Source organism: Mesoplodon mirus (genome assembly GCF_964341445.2).
Source record: "Mesoplodon mirus genome assembly, chromosome: 5".
NCBI lineage: Eukaryota > Metazoa > Chordata > Mammalia > Artiodactyla > Ziphiidae > Mesoplodon > Mesoplodon mirus.
The window spans coordinates 148,207,902-148,223,762 of NC_138980.1; the positions used below are offsets into that span (position 1 = coordinate 148,207,902).

The 15,861-nt window shown below is 37.3% G+C and overlaps 1 protein-coding gene across 5 annotated transcripts in view; it reads right to left on the reverse strand.

Moving 5' to 3' along the window:
• Positions 1–15,861, reverse strand: part of NNT (nicotinamide nucleotide transhydrogenase) — a 97,564-nt gene that overhangs the window by 17,373 nt on the left and 64,330 nt on the right. For all 5 annotated transcript variants that reach the window (XM_082622349.1, XM_082622347.1, XM_082622346.1 and 2 more), the window contains 2 exons: positions 9,473–9,632; positions 6,978–7,059 (listed from right to left, as the gene is read on the reverse strand). In XM_082622349.1, the coding sequence (XP_082478475.1) occupies positions 6,978–7,059; positions 9,473–9,632 (242 nt within the window). The remainder of the gene's footprint in view (positions 1–6,977; positions 7,060–9,472; positions 9,633–15,861) is intronic.

The following is a 15,861-nucleotide window of genomic DNA, read 5'->3' on the forward strand; positions in this document are numbered from 1 at the left end:
AGAGATGAACAATACAATAACTGAAATGAAAAATACACTAGAAAGAATCAATAGCAGAATAACTGAGGCAGAAGCACAGATAAATGACCTGGAAGACAGAACGGTGGAATTCACTGCCATGGAACAGAATAAAGAAAAAAGAATGAAAAGAAATGAAGACAGCCTAAGAGACCTCTGGGACAACATTAAATGCACCAACATTCACATTATAGGGGTCCCAGAAGGAGAAGAGAGGAAGAAAGGACGCAAGAAAATGTTTGAAGAGATTATAGTCGAAAACTTCCCTAACATGGGAAAGGAACTAGCCACCCAAGTCCAGGAAGTGCAGAGAGTCCCAGGCAGGATAAATCCAAGGAGAAAGACACCAAGACACATAGAAATGAAATTGACAAAAATTAAAGACAAAGATAAATTATTAAAAGCAACAAGGGAAAAACGACGAATAACATACAAGGGAACTCCCATAAGGTTAACAGCTGATTTCTCAGCAGAAACTCTACAAGCCAGAGGGGAGTGGCATGATATATATAAAGTGATGAAAGAGAAGAAACTAAAACCAAGATTACTTTACCTGGCAAAGATCTCATTCAGAGTCCGTGGAGAAAATGAAAGCTTTACAGACAAGCAAAAGCTAAGAGGATTCAGCACCACCAAACCAGCTCTACAACAAATGCTAAAGGAACTTCTCTAAGTGGGAAACACAAGAGAAGAAAAGGACCTACAAAAACAAGCACAAAACAATTAAGAAAATGGTCATAGGAACATACATATCAATAATTACCTTAAATGGAATGGATTAAATGCTCCAACCAAAAGACACAGGCTCGCTAAATGGAAACAAAAACAAGACCCATCTATATGCTGTCTACAAGAGACCCACTTCAGACCCTAGAGACACATACAGACTGAAAGTGAGGAGATGGAAAAAGATATTCCATGCAAATGGAAATCAAAAGAAAGCTGGAGTAGCAATACTCATATCAGATAAAATAGACTTTAAAATAATGTTACAAGAGACAAGGAAGTATATGACATAATGATCAAGGGATCAATCCAAGAAGAAGATACAACAATTATAAATATATATGCACCCAACATAAGAGCATCTCAATACATAAGGCAAATGCTAACAGCTGTAAAAGAGGAAATCGACAGTAACACAGTAATAGTGTGGGATTTTAACACCTCACTTACACCAATGGACCGATCATCCAGACAGAAAATTAATAAGAAAACACAAGCTTTAAATGACAAAATAGACCAGATAGATTTAGTTGATATTTATAGGACATCTCATCCAAAAACAGCAGATTACACTTTCCTCTTGAGTGCACGTGGAACACTCTCCAGTATAGATTACACCTTGGGTCACAAATCAAGCCTTGGTAAATTTAAGAAAATTGAAATCATATCAAGCATCTTTTCCAACCACAACACTATGAGATTAGAAATCAATTACAGGGGGGAAAAACGTGAAAAACACAAACACATGGAGGCTACACAATACATTACTAAAGAACCAAGAGATCACTGAAGAAACCAAAGAGGAAATCAAAAAGTACCTAGAGACAAATAACAACCAAAACACGATGATCCAAAACCTGTGGGATGCAGCAAAAGGAGTTCTAAGAGAGACGTACACAGCAATACAATCCTACCTCAAGAAACAAGAAAAATCTCAAATAAACAATCTAACTTTACACATAAAGGAACTAGAGAGAGAAAAACAAACAAAACCCAAGGTTAGTAGAAGGAAAGAAATCATAAAGATCAGAGAAGAAATAAATGAAATAGAAAGAAAGAAAACAAAGATCAATTGAAAAGAAAGCAAAGAAATTGGAAGAAAGCAAAGATCAATAGAACTAAAAGCTGGTTCTCTGAGAATATAAACGAAATTGATAAACCTTTAGCCAGACTCATCAAGAAAAAGAGAGAGAGGACTCAAATCAATAAAATTAGATCAAAAAGAGAAAAACAAATACCGTATGCTAACACATATACATGGAATCTAAAAAAAAAAAAAAAAATGGTTCTGAAGAACCTAGGGGCAAGACAGGAATAAAGATGCAGACGTAGAGAATGGACTTGAGGACACGGGGAGGAGGAAGAGTAAGCTGGGACGAAGTGAGAGAGTGGCATGGACATATATACACTACCAAATGTAAAATAGATAGCTAGTGGGAAGCAGCCGCATAGCACAGGGAGATCAACTCGGTGCTTTGTGGCCACCTAGAGGGGTGCGATAGGGAGGGTGGGAGGGAGACGCAAGAGGGAGGGGATATGGGGATGTATGTATATGTATAGCTGATTCACTTTGTTATACAGCAGAAACTAACACACCATTGTAAAGCAATTATACTCCAATAAAGATGTTAAAATACATATTTTGATCTGAGGGATTACTGGCAATTTTATACCACAGACTGAATATAGAGATGTAAGTGAATACACATGTACTCTTTAGCTTTCCTCTCTTCTACCAAAAGTTTCACTCATTTGACTAATTACACAAATAACTCCCATCACACCCACCCACCTGTCACCATGTTTTACAAGAAGGCAGGCTCAGTGCAAAGAAACACACCATATTCTTTCAGAAAACCAGAAGCACTGGCTAATTCATCACCAAATAGTGCCAGCTGTAACTCTGAAACAGATATAATGACCTATGCTCTTGCTGTTCTTCCTCATTTCAACTAGCATCTGGATTGGGAACACAATGAGGTTTTAAGCGTCTTCAATTCAGAATATCTTAACACCTATTATCTAAGTTCCCAGCAAATGTAAAACTCCACAGCGTCAGGAATTTTGATCTTTGTATTCACTGATGTATTCTCAGGACCTAGAACAGCGCCTGGCACAAAGTAGTATATAATTATTCATACAGTGAATTGTCATTAACATGAATAGTCATGGCTGATAAGAAAGTATTGCAAAGCTGGTAAGAAACTCATAAATAATATCTATTTCTTTATTTAACTACTATACTGGATCTTTTATCTGGCCTAACTTCTACTCTCAGATGCATGTACCTTTATTACTTAATAAATTTGCATGTCCTAGCTCTTCCTGTACCCCAAAACATAACAAAACCCAAGACGGCTGAACTCTTATTTAGATTACATTTAATCCATGAATAACAGGAAAACCAGTTAGATCAACAAAATATTTCATCTTCAACTACCTCCAAAGAATGGGTTTCCTAGCAAAAATAACATGTATTTAAACTTATAGCCAGGTCACACAAGGCTGTAAAACACTATTAAACTGCAAATACCATTGGCAGCTAGATGTGTTTAGACAGAGGATGAAAAAATAAATATTTATTTTTTAAAACCTGCAAAAAAAAGTGTCATGTTATGAGTAGTATAAAAAGTTTAAAATATCCCCCGGACACTTATCTACTCTTCTCTTTTGCCTTCCTACCTTCCTTCTACTCTACTCTTCTTAGCATACTATCACATTAAATGGAATTCATTCACTGATTCATTTGTTGATCAATTTGTTCTCTTTATATCTATAAACTTTTGAGAGTGGGAACTGGGCTTACACATGCTTGTATTCTCAGTACCTAGTAATAAGTTTCTATCAATAAATTATTAATAGAAACATAGAGTTGAACATTAACATGAAAGCAATATATAACATCAGTTAGTCAAAGAAGTTGAAAGGTGGTTTCATAAATTTAAAAGCAATAATGCCTTTATACAAGGAAAATCAAGCAGTGATTAATTGCAAAAAGAAAAAAAATATATACCTCTCTCTAAGAATTATTCCTTGGAAAGATTATCTCAGCTTTATAATGAAAAGCCTATCACATCAATCCAAAGATTGGGAAATAAAGAGAAAAAAATGTGCACTTGTATCATAAGATTTTTGTAATAAAATGCTTTCAGAGATCAAGCATAAATTAGGTGTTCTGGGTGCCTGGGAAGCAACAATATCCTGGCCACTAAAGAACATCTAAGTCAGTGAACTTCCATGACATTCTGAAATGAGCTCTTGTCATGAAATGTCATGTGCTTCATTAGATAATCTCAACTCTCTGTGAGCATGTTATGACTATGGCCAGAGTAAAGGAAAACAGGAGTGTCTCTAAATCAACCATGGGCCATGAAGCCAGACAGACTGTATGACAGATGCAATTTTTCTTGGCACCACTTGGGCATAACTAATTGATGACAATCGTATGTCCACACTGGCACATTTCCATGGGGAATGTGTGCTAGGCATGCTGGGGTCTGGAGGCACAAAGATCTACTAACAGCAGGGGCCCAGCAGCTGTGCTCAATGAACACCGTGGGAGCTCCACAGAGTGATGAAAGGACTAAATTACCACAAACTGTAAATACAGATTTATTTCATTAAAATACGAGGTAACCGCTGCAGCCATCTCTTGTTCAAACAGACATTTGCCTCTTAAGAAAAAGCTAGCATCCATGTATATACACAGTCCTAACTTCATAAAGAAAATCTGCATCTCTCCTACGGAAAGATGACACAAATAAAGCAAAATCAACAAAGTTGCTATATTCCCTTTAAAAAAAAAAAAAATCCCCACACGGACGCTAGGAAGGAAAAATATGATAATATACTCTCATCATGTTAGCAAGAATAGTTCTCTTCCATTTAATTCAAATGTGAGATTTACATAACTTATTACAAAGCCCACGTTGAAAATTCAACATATTATAGTAAAAAAAAACCCTTGGACATATTAATATATATTTCATCTTTAACATGAAATAGAGAGATCAGTATAAATGGCTTACTCTTCCTAACTCACAAGTAGAGATTAGGCTGACCAATAATTTTATTCTGATCCTACATAATAAATTATTAACAAATTTATTATTCATAACTTATTTGCAAAATTGATGACGACTATATGAAACAAAAGCTCTCATGAAGTCTGATGCTCTAGCCACAAAATTACTTCAATAAAAAACAAATTATAACTGAGAAACTCTTCATATATGTTTAATTAAATATCTGTTATAAATCTTAAGTCAAATAATTACTTTTCCAATGCAGTGTGACAGAAATCCTCCTCCTAAAATAGCAGTTTATATTATGTCCTCATGGATAAAATTCAAATTTTAATCAGGTCAGAAACTAAAATTTCATTTGTCTTATCCCTTTTCTTTTCAGATGATTTTTTTCCTTCCCTCTTAATTCCTTTCCTTTCACATCCTGCCTTCCATCAAGCTGCTCAACCTGCACCCACAACCTAGACTGACCAGTGGGTAATAAGAGAGGTATGTTAAATTAATCATTCCCTTCCCTAAGGATAACTAAGACATGAAAGCCATCTTTCTCTGTTTTATTATGATTGCCACTCATCTCCTAAACAGTTATGTGGTGACAGAAGGCATTACTAATACATTAGAATTTTTCACATGTGGATTGAATAAAGAGAAACAATTTCTTTTTAGGAAAATCATGAAAGATTCTGTAACACACCCTTTCCACTTGCAGGTCTGCAAATGCTTTAAGTGGCAAGACTACGACTAAAAGGGAAGCACTGTTTAACACCCTCTATGAAAACAGGAATAAGTTACTAAAATGAGACCTCTTATGTGAAAATTAGAAAACGAAGAGGATGGCTTTTCTCCTTTTCTATCTTCAATTCATCTAAGATTTTACCAAACGTGGAAATCGTCTACATCACAGAAACGATGGTCCTATCATGAAACAGTATTTTGATTCTGTGTATTTGAAAAGCACAGACTCACTACAGATCACAGAAGGTCAAGAGCAAGAAAAGGACTGAAGAAGGAAAAAAAAGGGTGAGAAAAAAGGAAGAAATAAAATGTAGCTGACACTAAAATATTTTAGATAATCCTCTGATTTCATCCTCTAAGTCTCTTTTACCACTATTAAGAGTTGGGACATTCAAGCTGAAGATTAGGACTCTGCATCCAGTCTGGCACAGATAGTCTGACTAGTTCTAGGCACACTGTGGCTTATTTTCTTATCATCTGCCACCAGACAAAAGTGTAAGATTGACAGCTCAAAGGAATTTTTATTGACAGATATTAACTGTTTTGTCAACATACATTAACATCCTGGTGAACAAACTAATTGTATTTAACAAGAGTTAACTTGTCGCTCTGACTTACGGTACCATGTCAGTGAAACTGCTAGGGAACCTGTCTCCCCACGCAACGCGAAGCAGCTATATGCTCCAGGGACAACTCCAGACGGTCCCTTCTCCGCTGCTTCTTAACAGCGGAGTCCCAGAACATGGATCCAAAGGTGCGCAGAACAGACGCAAAGTACTGCAAGGGTTCACCACCCCCCGCCCCATTTTTACACCCCACAAAACCCTTTATCCAAGGTCATGGGGAATAATCTAGAAATGCAGAGTCCTTGACTTTGCCATTCTGCTTAATATCCGCCCAAGAGCAGAGTCCAGTGCCCAAATGGCAAGTAGCAGGAACAGCTGCCATTCTAATTCACAATTCAAAAAGTGTACGGCTTTATTGATTACCTATTTGATATATAGGAAAAGAATTTTTTCTGCAGTCTTTTCCAGCCTGAGTGTGAGAGCTTTATCAGTCAACTATTAACCAGCCACAGTTTCACCACCAGGTCTCACCCTTCAGAGACCACTCGTTTGAGATGTTTTTCTTCAGTGTAAACTACAGACACCAAAAAGACACAACTTGACGTGATTCAGATGCCTTGCTTGACCTCCTTCCCCAGATCAAACCACAGAGGAACCAGGTTTCTATTTTTCCCTACTGATAACTATCCTAGAATTTAGTACAATAAAATTTCCTTTTCTAAAATGAGGCTATATTTAGGTTCGAGGCTATCAGAGATAGCGGCAACTAACAGGTAAGACTAAGGTTAGAATAGAGTCTTTTACAACTTAGTTTCTCTACCTAGTATTCACCCCACTTGAAGAAACAGTCACCTAAAGGAAGTCATCTATTTTCCTTTCCTTTCACACACGAACTGCAAGCACTTACCTGACTTTTTTGCCCTGTTCGGAGAGCATCTTTACCAAATCAGCAATGGGGTACTGAGCTTTGGCTGCACAGAGACCGTAGCCTACAAGGAACATTAAGAACACAGAAGAATGTGGTTTTATTTCAGATTTTATGAACTACAATTTCTCTCTTGATTGAAACATATTTTTATGCCAAAAAGGGCAATCAGTTAACAGGACTAGAAGTGAAAACAAAAAACTTACAATATGGACTTTTAAAAATATTGGCCTAAATTTCAAATTCAAATTCTCATGGTCCCTTCTCAGTCTCCTACAGTGTCTGACACTGCTAGGCACCCCCTCCCTACATCACGTATCACACATCTCACATACACACTCACTCTCACACACACACACACACACATACACACACACACACACACACGTGCACAGGCTCTCACTCACTCTCACATAAATATTTTCAAACTGTCTCCCTACTTGGCTTTGATAACATGACAGTCCCCTGGTACCCCTCCTGACTTTGTCACTACTCTTCCTCGATTTCCTTGAACGGATCTTCTCCTTCTGTGCCCCCGCCCTTAAACGATGAAGCTCCCCAGGGCTTTAACTTTGCACCTCATTGTCTCTTTGGAAAATCTCAGCCCATCCCACGACTTCAACAACCACCTGACGGCTCCCAACCTGTCTCCAGGCTCAGCCCATCACTGAGCTCGAGTTCAGCCTGTCCGCTGTCCCAGCTCCGCCACACACTTAACGTCTCCAAATAAGAACTTTAAACCTTCCCCCATGGGCTTCCCCCATGGGCTTCCCCCATGGGCTTCCCCCATGGGCTTCCCTGGTGGCGCACCGGTTGGGAGTCCACCTGCCGATGCAGGGGACACGGGTTCGTGCCCCGGTCCGGGAAGATCCCACATGCCGTGGAGCGGCTGGGCCCGTGAGCCATGGCCGCTGAGCCTGCGCGTCCGGAGCCTGTGCTCCGCAACGGGAGGGGCCACAACGGTGAGAAGTCCGCGTACCGAAAAAGACAAAACAAAACAAAACAAAAAAACTTTCCGCCTCTGCCAAAGAATAAATAAATGAATAAAGTGCTCCGTATGTCTGATGGTCCTACAGGTATGACCAAAAATGTCAGTCATCTCCCTTCCCCTTGAACCCCTGTGTTTTGTCCTCCTCCCTGTGCAATGAATGAATCTCACATCTGTCCCCACTTTCCTACCCTCATTCTTCCAAAGACCAAGTCTCTGCTCAAGGTACTCCCTCTGCCTCCCCCCCAGTGTCATCCATCCTCTAGGGCCCCATACAAATCCTCACTTCCCAACAGTCCTTCTTAGGTTTCCCATGGTAGAAAAGGTGTCTACATCATCCAATTCAGCCCTTATCATAACCCACCGTGCATTATCTATCTATCTGACTTCTCCACTAGATGGAAAATGCCTAAAGGGAAAAGAGCGCTGTCTCTCACTCTCCCCCTTCACACTCCAGCACAGCGTTTCTCAACAGGTAATGCCAAAGCGCTCTGGCTGGAACAAGCCATGCTGCAGGAATGTCCCAGGCTTTACAGAATATTTAATTTACCTGCTCCCACACACCAGCTGACAGTAGCAGCCCCGTCTTGGAGACAAACCAAAACCCCAAACCTACGTGTCTGAAACGCCCCTAGAAAATGATATTGCCCCCACTTGAGAAGGCTTGCACCTGAATATTCAATCCTGCTAAGGTTTGTTATTTATTTACATCTTAGTATATAACCAACCAGCAAACTACCCACGTCAAATCAATTGATTTTCTTTATAGAAAACTTCTATGATAGCATGATAGAGTTAAAAATCCTAATCTGGAATCAATGTATTGCCTGTAATAAATACAACGGCATTCTGCGATGAGTAAAGAAGTACTGGGCTAAACCTCAGAAAATTGGGAAATTGAGGCCTGGAGAGATTAACTGACTTGGTCCACATATGTCAATTGTCAGAGGCAAAATTAAAAACAGAAGTAAGGTGTTATGACTCCTAGATGAAGTCCTTTCTACTGGGCCTTGTTACCTCATCTTGTTGGAAACCACATGATTCTCAATGATTTTTTAAATATTTACTTTTGAAAAGAAAGATATTAACATTAACCAACTTTTACTGAGCGAGTCTAACAAGTAAGTTAGACACTTTCATATACTAATTTAATGCTGACATAGGCCCAAAATTTACCAATGAGAAAAAAAATAACCAAGATTCAAAGATGATTTAAACATTTGTACAGAACCACAAAAAGACACAGGTAGAATCCACTACCTCAATTTATAGAATCTCTATGTGATTCCCAAAGTATTAACCTAAGCCAAGAATTCTCAGTACTTTTCACTGAGTAATCACAGGGCTGCTTCTAAATTTCCATTAAGTTTTCAAAAGTGAAGACGTTCCACTTTGATTTTTTTCCCTATTACAAGAAATTATTTTAATGTAATCAATTACAACAGCTATTACAGGTTGTTTGTTTGCTTTGGAGTTTTGGTTTTTTTACCTGGAGTAATAATAATGCTATTAGCTTCTCGGATCATGTCAATTGCACTGTCAAGGTTGATTTCTGTATGTGTGCCAGAAATTTCCATGGGTTTTCCACCAGCTGTTGAAGTGGTACCGTAGCCTCCAAGAATCACATTAGCCAGGGAGCGATTCATTGCCTGGAGAGTAAAATTGTAGCTGTGAGAGCTTAATCCACATAACTTTTGAAAATGGTATGAATCCTGTGTATATGGTATTCAGAATCATTTAAAGAGGCATATTTGATCACCTAAAACATTTTAACCAAATCAATTTGATCTAGCTTCTGAAAATTATTTCAAAAATTTAAATGATAAGAAGACATCTGGGAAATCACATCATTTTTTTCTGTAAAATCAAGTGTACACTGATATCTTTTCAGTCAAAATAAATTTTTAAAAATTTAATGGAAAATTACCAGTGATATTGACATATATGTGAAAAACTCAGATCTAGTCATTATTATCTGTGTACTGATTGAGCAAGTTCTACCTCCATACTGACATGTATTTCACCAGAGTAAAAGAGAATGATAGCTATAAGAAATTTTACAAGGTGACTCTACAGATCTCAGGTGAATTGTGATACCAGCTGTAAGCTGTCAAGAGGCAACAGGGAGGAATCAAAGGACAGGGATCCCTATCATTTAGAATTCTGCTGCCCTCTGTCATCAGGAAAAAAGGAAATGTGGGAGTTGATACTGTCTTATTTTCCAAATCAACTACAGCTCCATGAAGCAATGACAGAAGTGAATGGATTCATCATTAGCCTTCTAAAATATTTCACTTCCAAAAAAGGTAAATGAGTTAGTTTATACACTGCTTCGCTAAAATTTACACCCACCTTTTAACTAGAAAAATAATGTCAGGAAAAAGTAAGAGGAAGGCATTTATTGCATGCTCATTTACAATCATCCAACAAAGTACCATACAAACACCACGGCTGGAATATGTGACAATAACGGATCTGGTTTTGGAAACTGTTTGTAGACCTCTAGAAGTGTGGTGGTTAAAAAAAAGACAGGAAGCTAGATGTTTTGAGTAATCAAAAACATTTTAAGAATTCAAATCACTATGTGATCAAAGTAGTCATTCTAAATGATCATAACTGAATGTATCACTTCATAAAGAATTCCAGAAAATTAGATCCTATTTTAAGGGTTGTAATAAACATATCATTGATCCATCAGTTATATTATTTTAAAGCTATATAAGGGTCAACCTATACTTTTAAAAAAAGACAACACTTTATTATTAAAGAGGAAAAAGCACCTGGAGATTTTCGGTGATAAGGAACACATCAGAGAAAAAAAACCATGACCACTCATCCAAAGATAGGCAAGCCTGCTACCACCTTAGGAGAGAGATTTACATATACTGCTGAAGTGGGAACAGAGGCAAAGGCAGGGAAGAAAAGAGCAGAGAAGATGAGCAAAGAGCCACACTTGACTTATCATAAGTTTCAAAGATGTGGATCAAAACGTTGTCAGAATTTTTTAAATTGTTCTTTTGACCTAACCCCATTTATCAGACATAACATTCACATTTCACAAAGCCCAGAGTCTGGTGGATTTGTCTAAGTTTCTTACATATAAAATAAAGTTCAGAATATCTTTATGCATATTACTAACAGATAAGAGGGTCAGAGAAAAATTAAAGTGATGCTTTTAATTAACTTCTTCATCTCAATCCAACGTGGAGTTTTAAATTCTTAACACAACCTCCTATATTTAAATTCAAGGTTGAATGAAAATCCAAATAGCCATACCTGACACTTCCCAAACATTCAACATTTGCTGATTTTGATAAATCCTTTCTAGTTTTAAATCACAGGATTCTGAAACAAAATTACCAGAAATACATTCTACCAAATTCTTGCTCTTAAAAACGGATTCAAAGGCCAATTTCAGACATTGAGATATTTCTGCCATAGATAACTTAAAAAAAAAAAAAGTGAAATGTACAAAGAGGCTCCATCACCTGCATCACACAGTCCTGTATAAAGGGAGGGATGACAGAGGCACAGGATGTAGAAGAATATGACCACTAAGCAACCCTCCTTTTCTTCCAATAAAACTGAATGAAGTTGAAGGAAAGAATTTCTGAGGACATTTAATTACTGTGTACCCACTTCTGATGGTATCTTACAAAGAGAAATTAGGGAACCACACAGTAGTTTAACAATCAAAGTCAACTTGTTAAATACATATCAACAATCATATCACCATTAAGCTAATTCCATGTGGTCTCTTAAAAACTAAACTAAATTAATTTTCATCTCTGAATTTACCATTGCAATATCACAGTTCCAACAAATGTTTAGGGTTTAGGGCTTTGTTTTGTTTCCTTTTTTTTTTTTGCTTGCTTAAGTGACTGAGACTATCCTGTGACCACTGAATAGATTGAAGAGTTGCCAGCTTCCAAGACAAAGTATTTGCAACACTGTCCAAGACTGTTCCTTTCAAGTTATTAAGTCCTGTAATGAAAATTGTATGCTACATTAAAGAGATCCTTAATTCACATAATTCCAAGCAAACTAAGAAATAAATATGAAAACAAAGGAAAGGTCATAAAATAGACAAAGCAATAACAACATGTATACCACTGACTAGCATCTCTCATTTCAATGCTTTGTAGGTGCTAATTAGTTGATTGCAAGGCAAAAAAAAAGTTATTTTGGGGGCTTCCCTGGTGGCACAGTGGTTGAGAGTCCGCCTGCCGATGCAGGGGACACAGGTTCGTGCCCCGGTCTGGAAAGATCCCACATGCTGTGGAGCAGCTAGGCCCGTGAGCCATGGCCGCTGAGCCTGCACGTCCGGAGCCTGTGCTCCTCAATGGGAGAGGCCACAACAGTGAGAGGCCCGCGTACCGCCAATAAAAAAAAAAAAGTTATTTTTGGTTTGGCTTTGACTTACTTCATTCTGTTTTCTTTTCATTTGGAAACAAGCAGCAAAGTGCAAAAATCAGAAAATTTGCTCTGAGAATGCTGTTGCATTTTTGTAAGCCTTCTATATCCCAGGCAATCTGGACACTATCTCAAGTAAATGGACTGCAAAATCATAAAGAGTTTAATGTCTATATGACATCTGGATATAAAGCAAATCATTCATTTGAGCTGGCTGTTTGACACTGTGAACATTTTTCAGCTTTTATAATATTGGGTGTTGTGTAACCAAGCATTAGGCTCAGAGGATACCCAAAAGAATTCTTTGTCAGAACAAAAATTCAATTTTCGGGATGCTGATTACACTTAGGGTGCATTCCATTCCCTCTCACATAATAAAACCACTCTGTGCTGGTTTGGACTTGCAAGTTTCCTTCAATAAATAATAAAATAATGAAGGTAAACATACTAGTAATATTAATAGATGTTTGATATGTGGTAGTATTTCTGCTACCATAACCTATCTGGAGAGGATTCCAAACTGTGAAATGAGCTAACAAATAGAATATTCATCTAATGTTCATTTAATAATTATTATATTCATTTGAATGTGCCAGGTGCTAGAGCAGGCTCCATAAACACAAAGGCGAATAATAAATGGTGTCTTAGGGCTTCTCTGGTGGCGCAGTGGTTGAGAATCGCCTGCCAATGCAGGGGACATGGGTTCGAGCCCTGGTCCAGGAAGAGCCCACATGCCGTGGAGCAACTAAGCCCGTGCGCCACAGCTACTGAGCCTGCGCTCTAGAGCCCGCGAGACACAACTACTGAGCCCACATGCTGCAACTACTGAAGCCCACGCGCCTAAAGCCTGTGCTCTGCAACAAAAGAAGCCACTGCAATGAGAAGTCCGCGCACCACAATGAAGAGTAGCCCCCCGATTGCCACAACTAGAGAAAGCCCACGTGCAGCAACGAAGACCCAACGCAGCCAAAAAATAAAGTAAAATAACAAATAAATTTTAAAAAATAAAAACTAAATAAATAAATGGTGTCTTAAAATATCTTGTAAAGTGAGAATAATATTTCCTACCTCCAGAATTAGTTTGGGGATCAAAAGAGTTAATATTTGTAAAGCACCCAGCATATTCTACTATGCCCAATTACAAGCAGCTATTTCACTTATATTATTATTATGAACCACTCTGAGCTGCTAAGCACAAGCCATGGAGAAACAGTTTCTTATAATAAACAGTTTATTATAAGAAATAAACAATTTCTTATAATAAAGATAAGAGTCAGTGAGTATTAACGTGAAAAGTCAGAGAGCAGGAAAACTTAGAAGAAAAGGAAATTTCTATCTTTGAAATTGAAAACCATGCAGGTGCGTTTTTGTTGTTGTCTTGTCTGTTTTGTAATAAGTCATAGGAGTAGAACATGAGCAGTAAAACAAGCACTTTGCACATACTGGTGGGAGCTTTCACTGCAGAGTCCTTTGGAAATCAATTTATCAGTATCTACAGCCAACGAAAAGATCTTACTCCATTTAATCAAGTAATTGTACTTATAGAAATTTGACCTAAGAAAATAATAAACAACACACAAGGAAGAATACTGCAGAAAAAAAAAGTTAAGAACAACTGATATCATGGACTTGGATAAATAAATTATGGTATATGTTTGTGATATAATAACATGTAGACACTAAAAGTTATTGGTTAGAAAATTAAACGTTAACATAAAATGTATTTAAATATATACATATGAAAAAAGACAAGAATTAGAATATTAAGTGTTAACAGTTAAGTGGTAATGGGATTATAGATTATTTTATATCCTTATTTATCTTTTTCTACTTCCTTAATGAAAGATATTTCATTAACCATCTTTTATTTTGGCAACTGAGTAATATTTTTTTTTAAATGAAAGCTTCAACTGCTCTCAAATCCAAATTACTACAATTTACTATTACAAAAAAAATATCTGACCCAGCATGATACTTATGGTCACAGACAGCTATGAGACCTTGTTAGCCTTACATACAATATAGGAATAAAAAATATCTGCGGTACGCTGACAGGGAAATGGCATGCCTGAGGCAGTGGAAACAGAAAGAAAAGAAACAGAAGAACTAGAAAAAACAGATCAAGAAATATGAAAGAATGGATAAAAATTAAGAGAAAGATGGTATAATTACAGAAGCACATGTAGAAAAGAGTACTTTCAGTAAGTGCCTTTTATACCTTATTCTAGTTAATGCTACTGCAAAGGTTACTATAGTTACTATAACCAACAATAAAATAAACTAAATAAAGAAGGGAAAGGAGAGGAAATAAAAGACACAGACAGAAATTTGGGAAATACTGTTGATAAATTTAAGAACCTAAAGAAAACCATTTAAGAGAAAAAGAATAAAGATAAGAAGGTACCCATGCTTACACTCCAAGAACTATATACAAGCCCCGACTTCCTCTCCCCATTAAGTATGCCACTGGCCTTGTAAAAATACAAATACTCCCATTTAATTTTAAAATCAGTATTTGACAAACCGTTAAGTATTAATGACAATCTGCTGCCCCCTGCTGGTCATTGAAATTCACCAAATGAAGCAAAGTCAACCTAAGGGTTAAAAGTTCATTTTTAGAGAAAACTATTTCTAATACAACTGAATAAATTTTTCCCCTTCATAAACATTTGTTTTTAAAAACTCCACATCCTCGGGCTTACCTGGTGGCGCTGTGGTTGAGAGTCCACCTGCCAATGCAGGGGACATGGGTATGAGCCCTGGTCCAGGAAGATCCCACATGCCACAGAGCAACTAAGCCCCTGCGCCACAGCTGCTGAGCCTGTGCTCTAGAGCCCGCGAGCCACAACTACTGAAGCCCGTGCACCTAGAGCCCGTGCTCTGCAACGAGAAGCCACCGCAATGAGAAGCCCGCGCACCGCAACGAGAAGCCCGCGCACAGCAATGAAGACCCAAAGCAACCAAAAATACAAAATAAATTAAAAAATAAATAAATGTATTTTTTAATAAATGAAAACTCCAAATCCTGTCACTTTTCCAGTAGGAAACACCTGTCCAAACTCCTTGAACTTGGGGGATTTAATTTAAAACCTCTCAGCTTGTTTTGAACTTAGGCTTTCAAATTTTTGTTCTTTACAATATAGCCAAAGCAAACTAATTTTTTATTATGAAAAGATAACTTCAGCATTCAATTTACAATGAGATTTTTCAATTAAAGACATAAGAGGAACTCTGTGTTGTAAAATAGGGTATTTTTTAAATTGTAATAAAAGAATGAAGGTGAAGTTATTTTTCTGCCTGAGTCATTAATCAGCATAAAGTCACATCTTAACTTCACCCAGTTTCATGCTTGTCCTTTCACAGCCATTCAAAACTATTATTTAGAGAATAATATCTATAATTTGAAAAAGTTTTTTAGTCAAACCTTTAATTATTTGCAGGATATCTTCTTGCCATTAAGAAGAG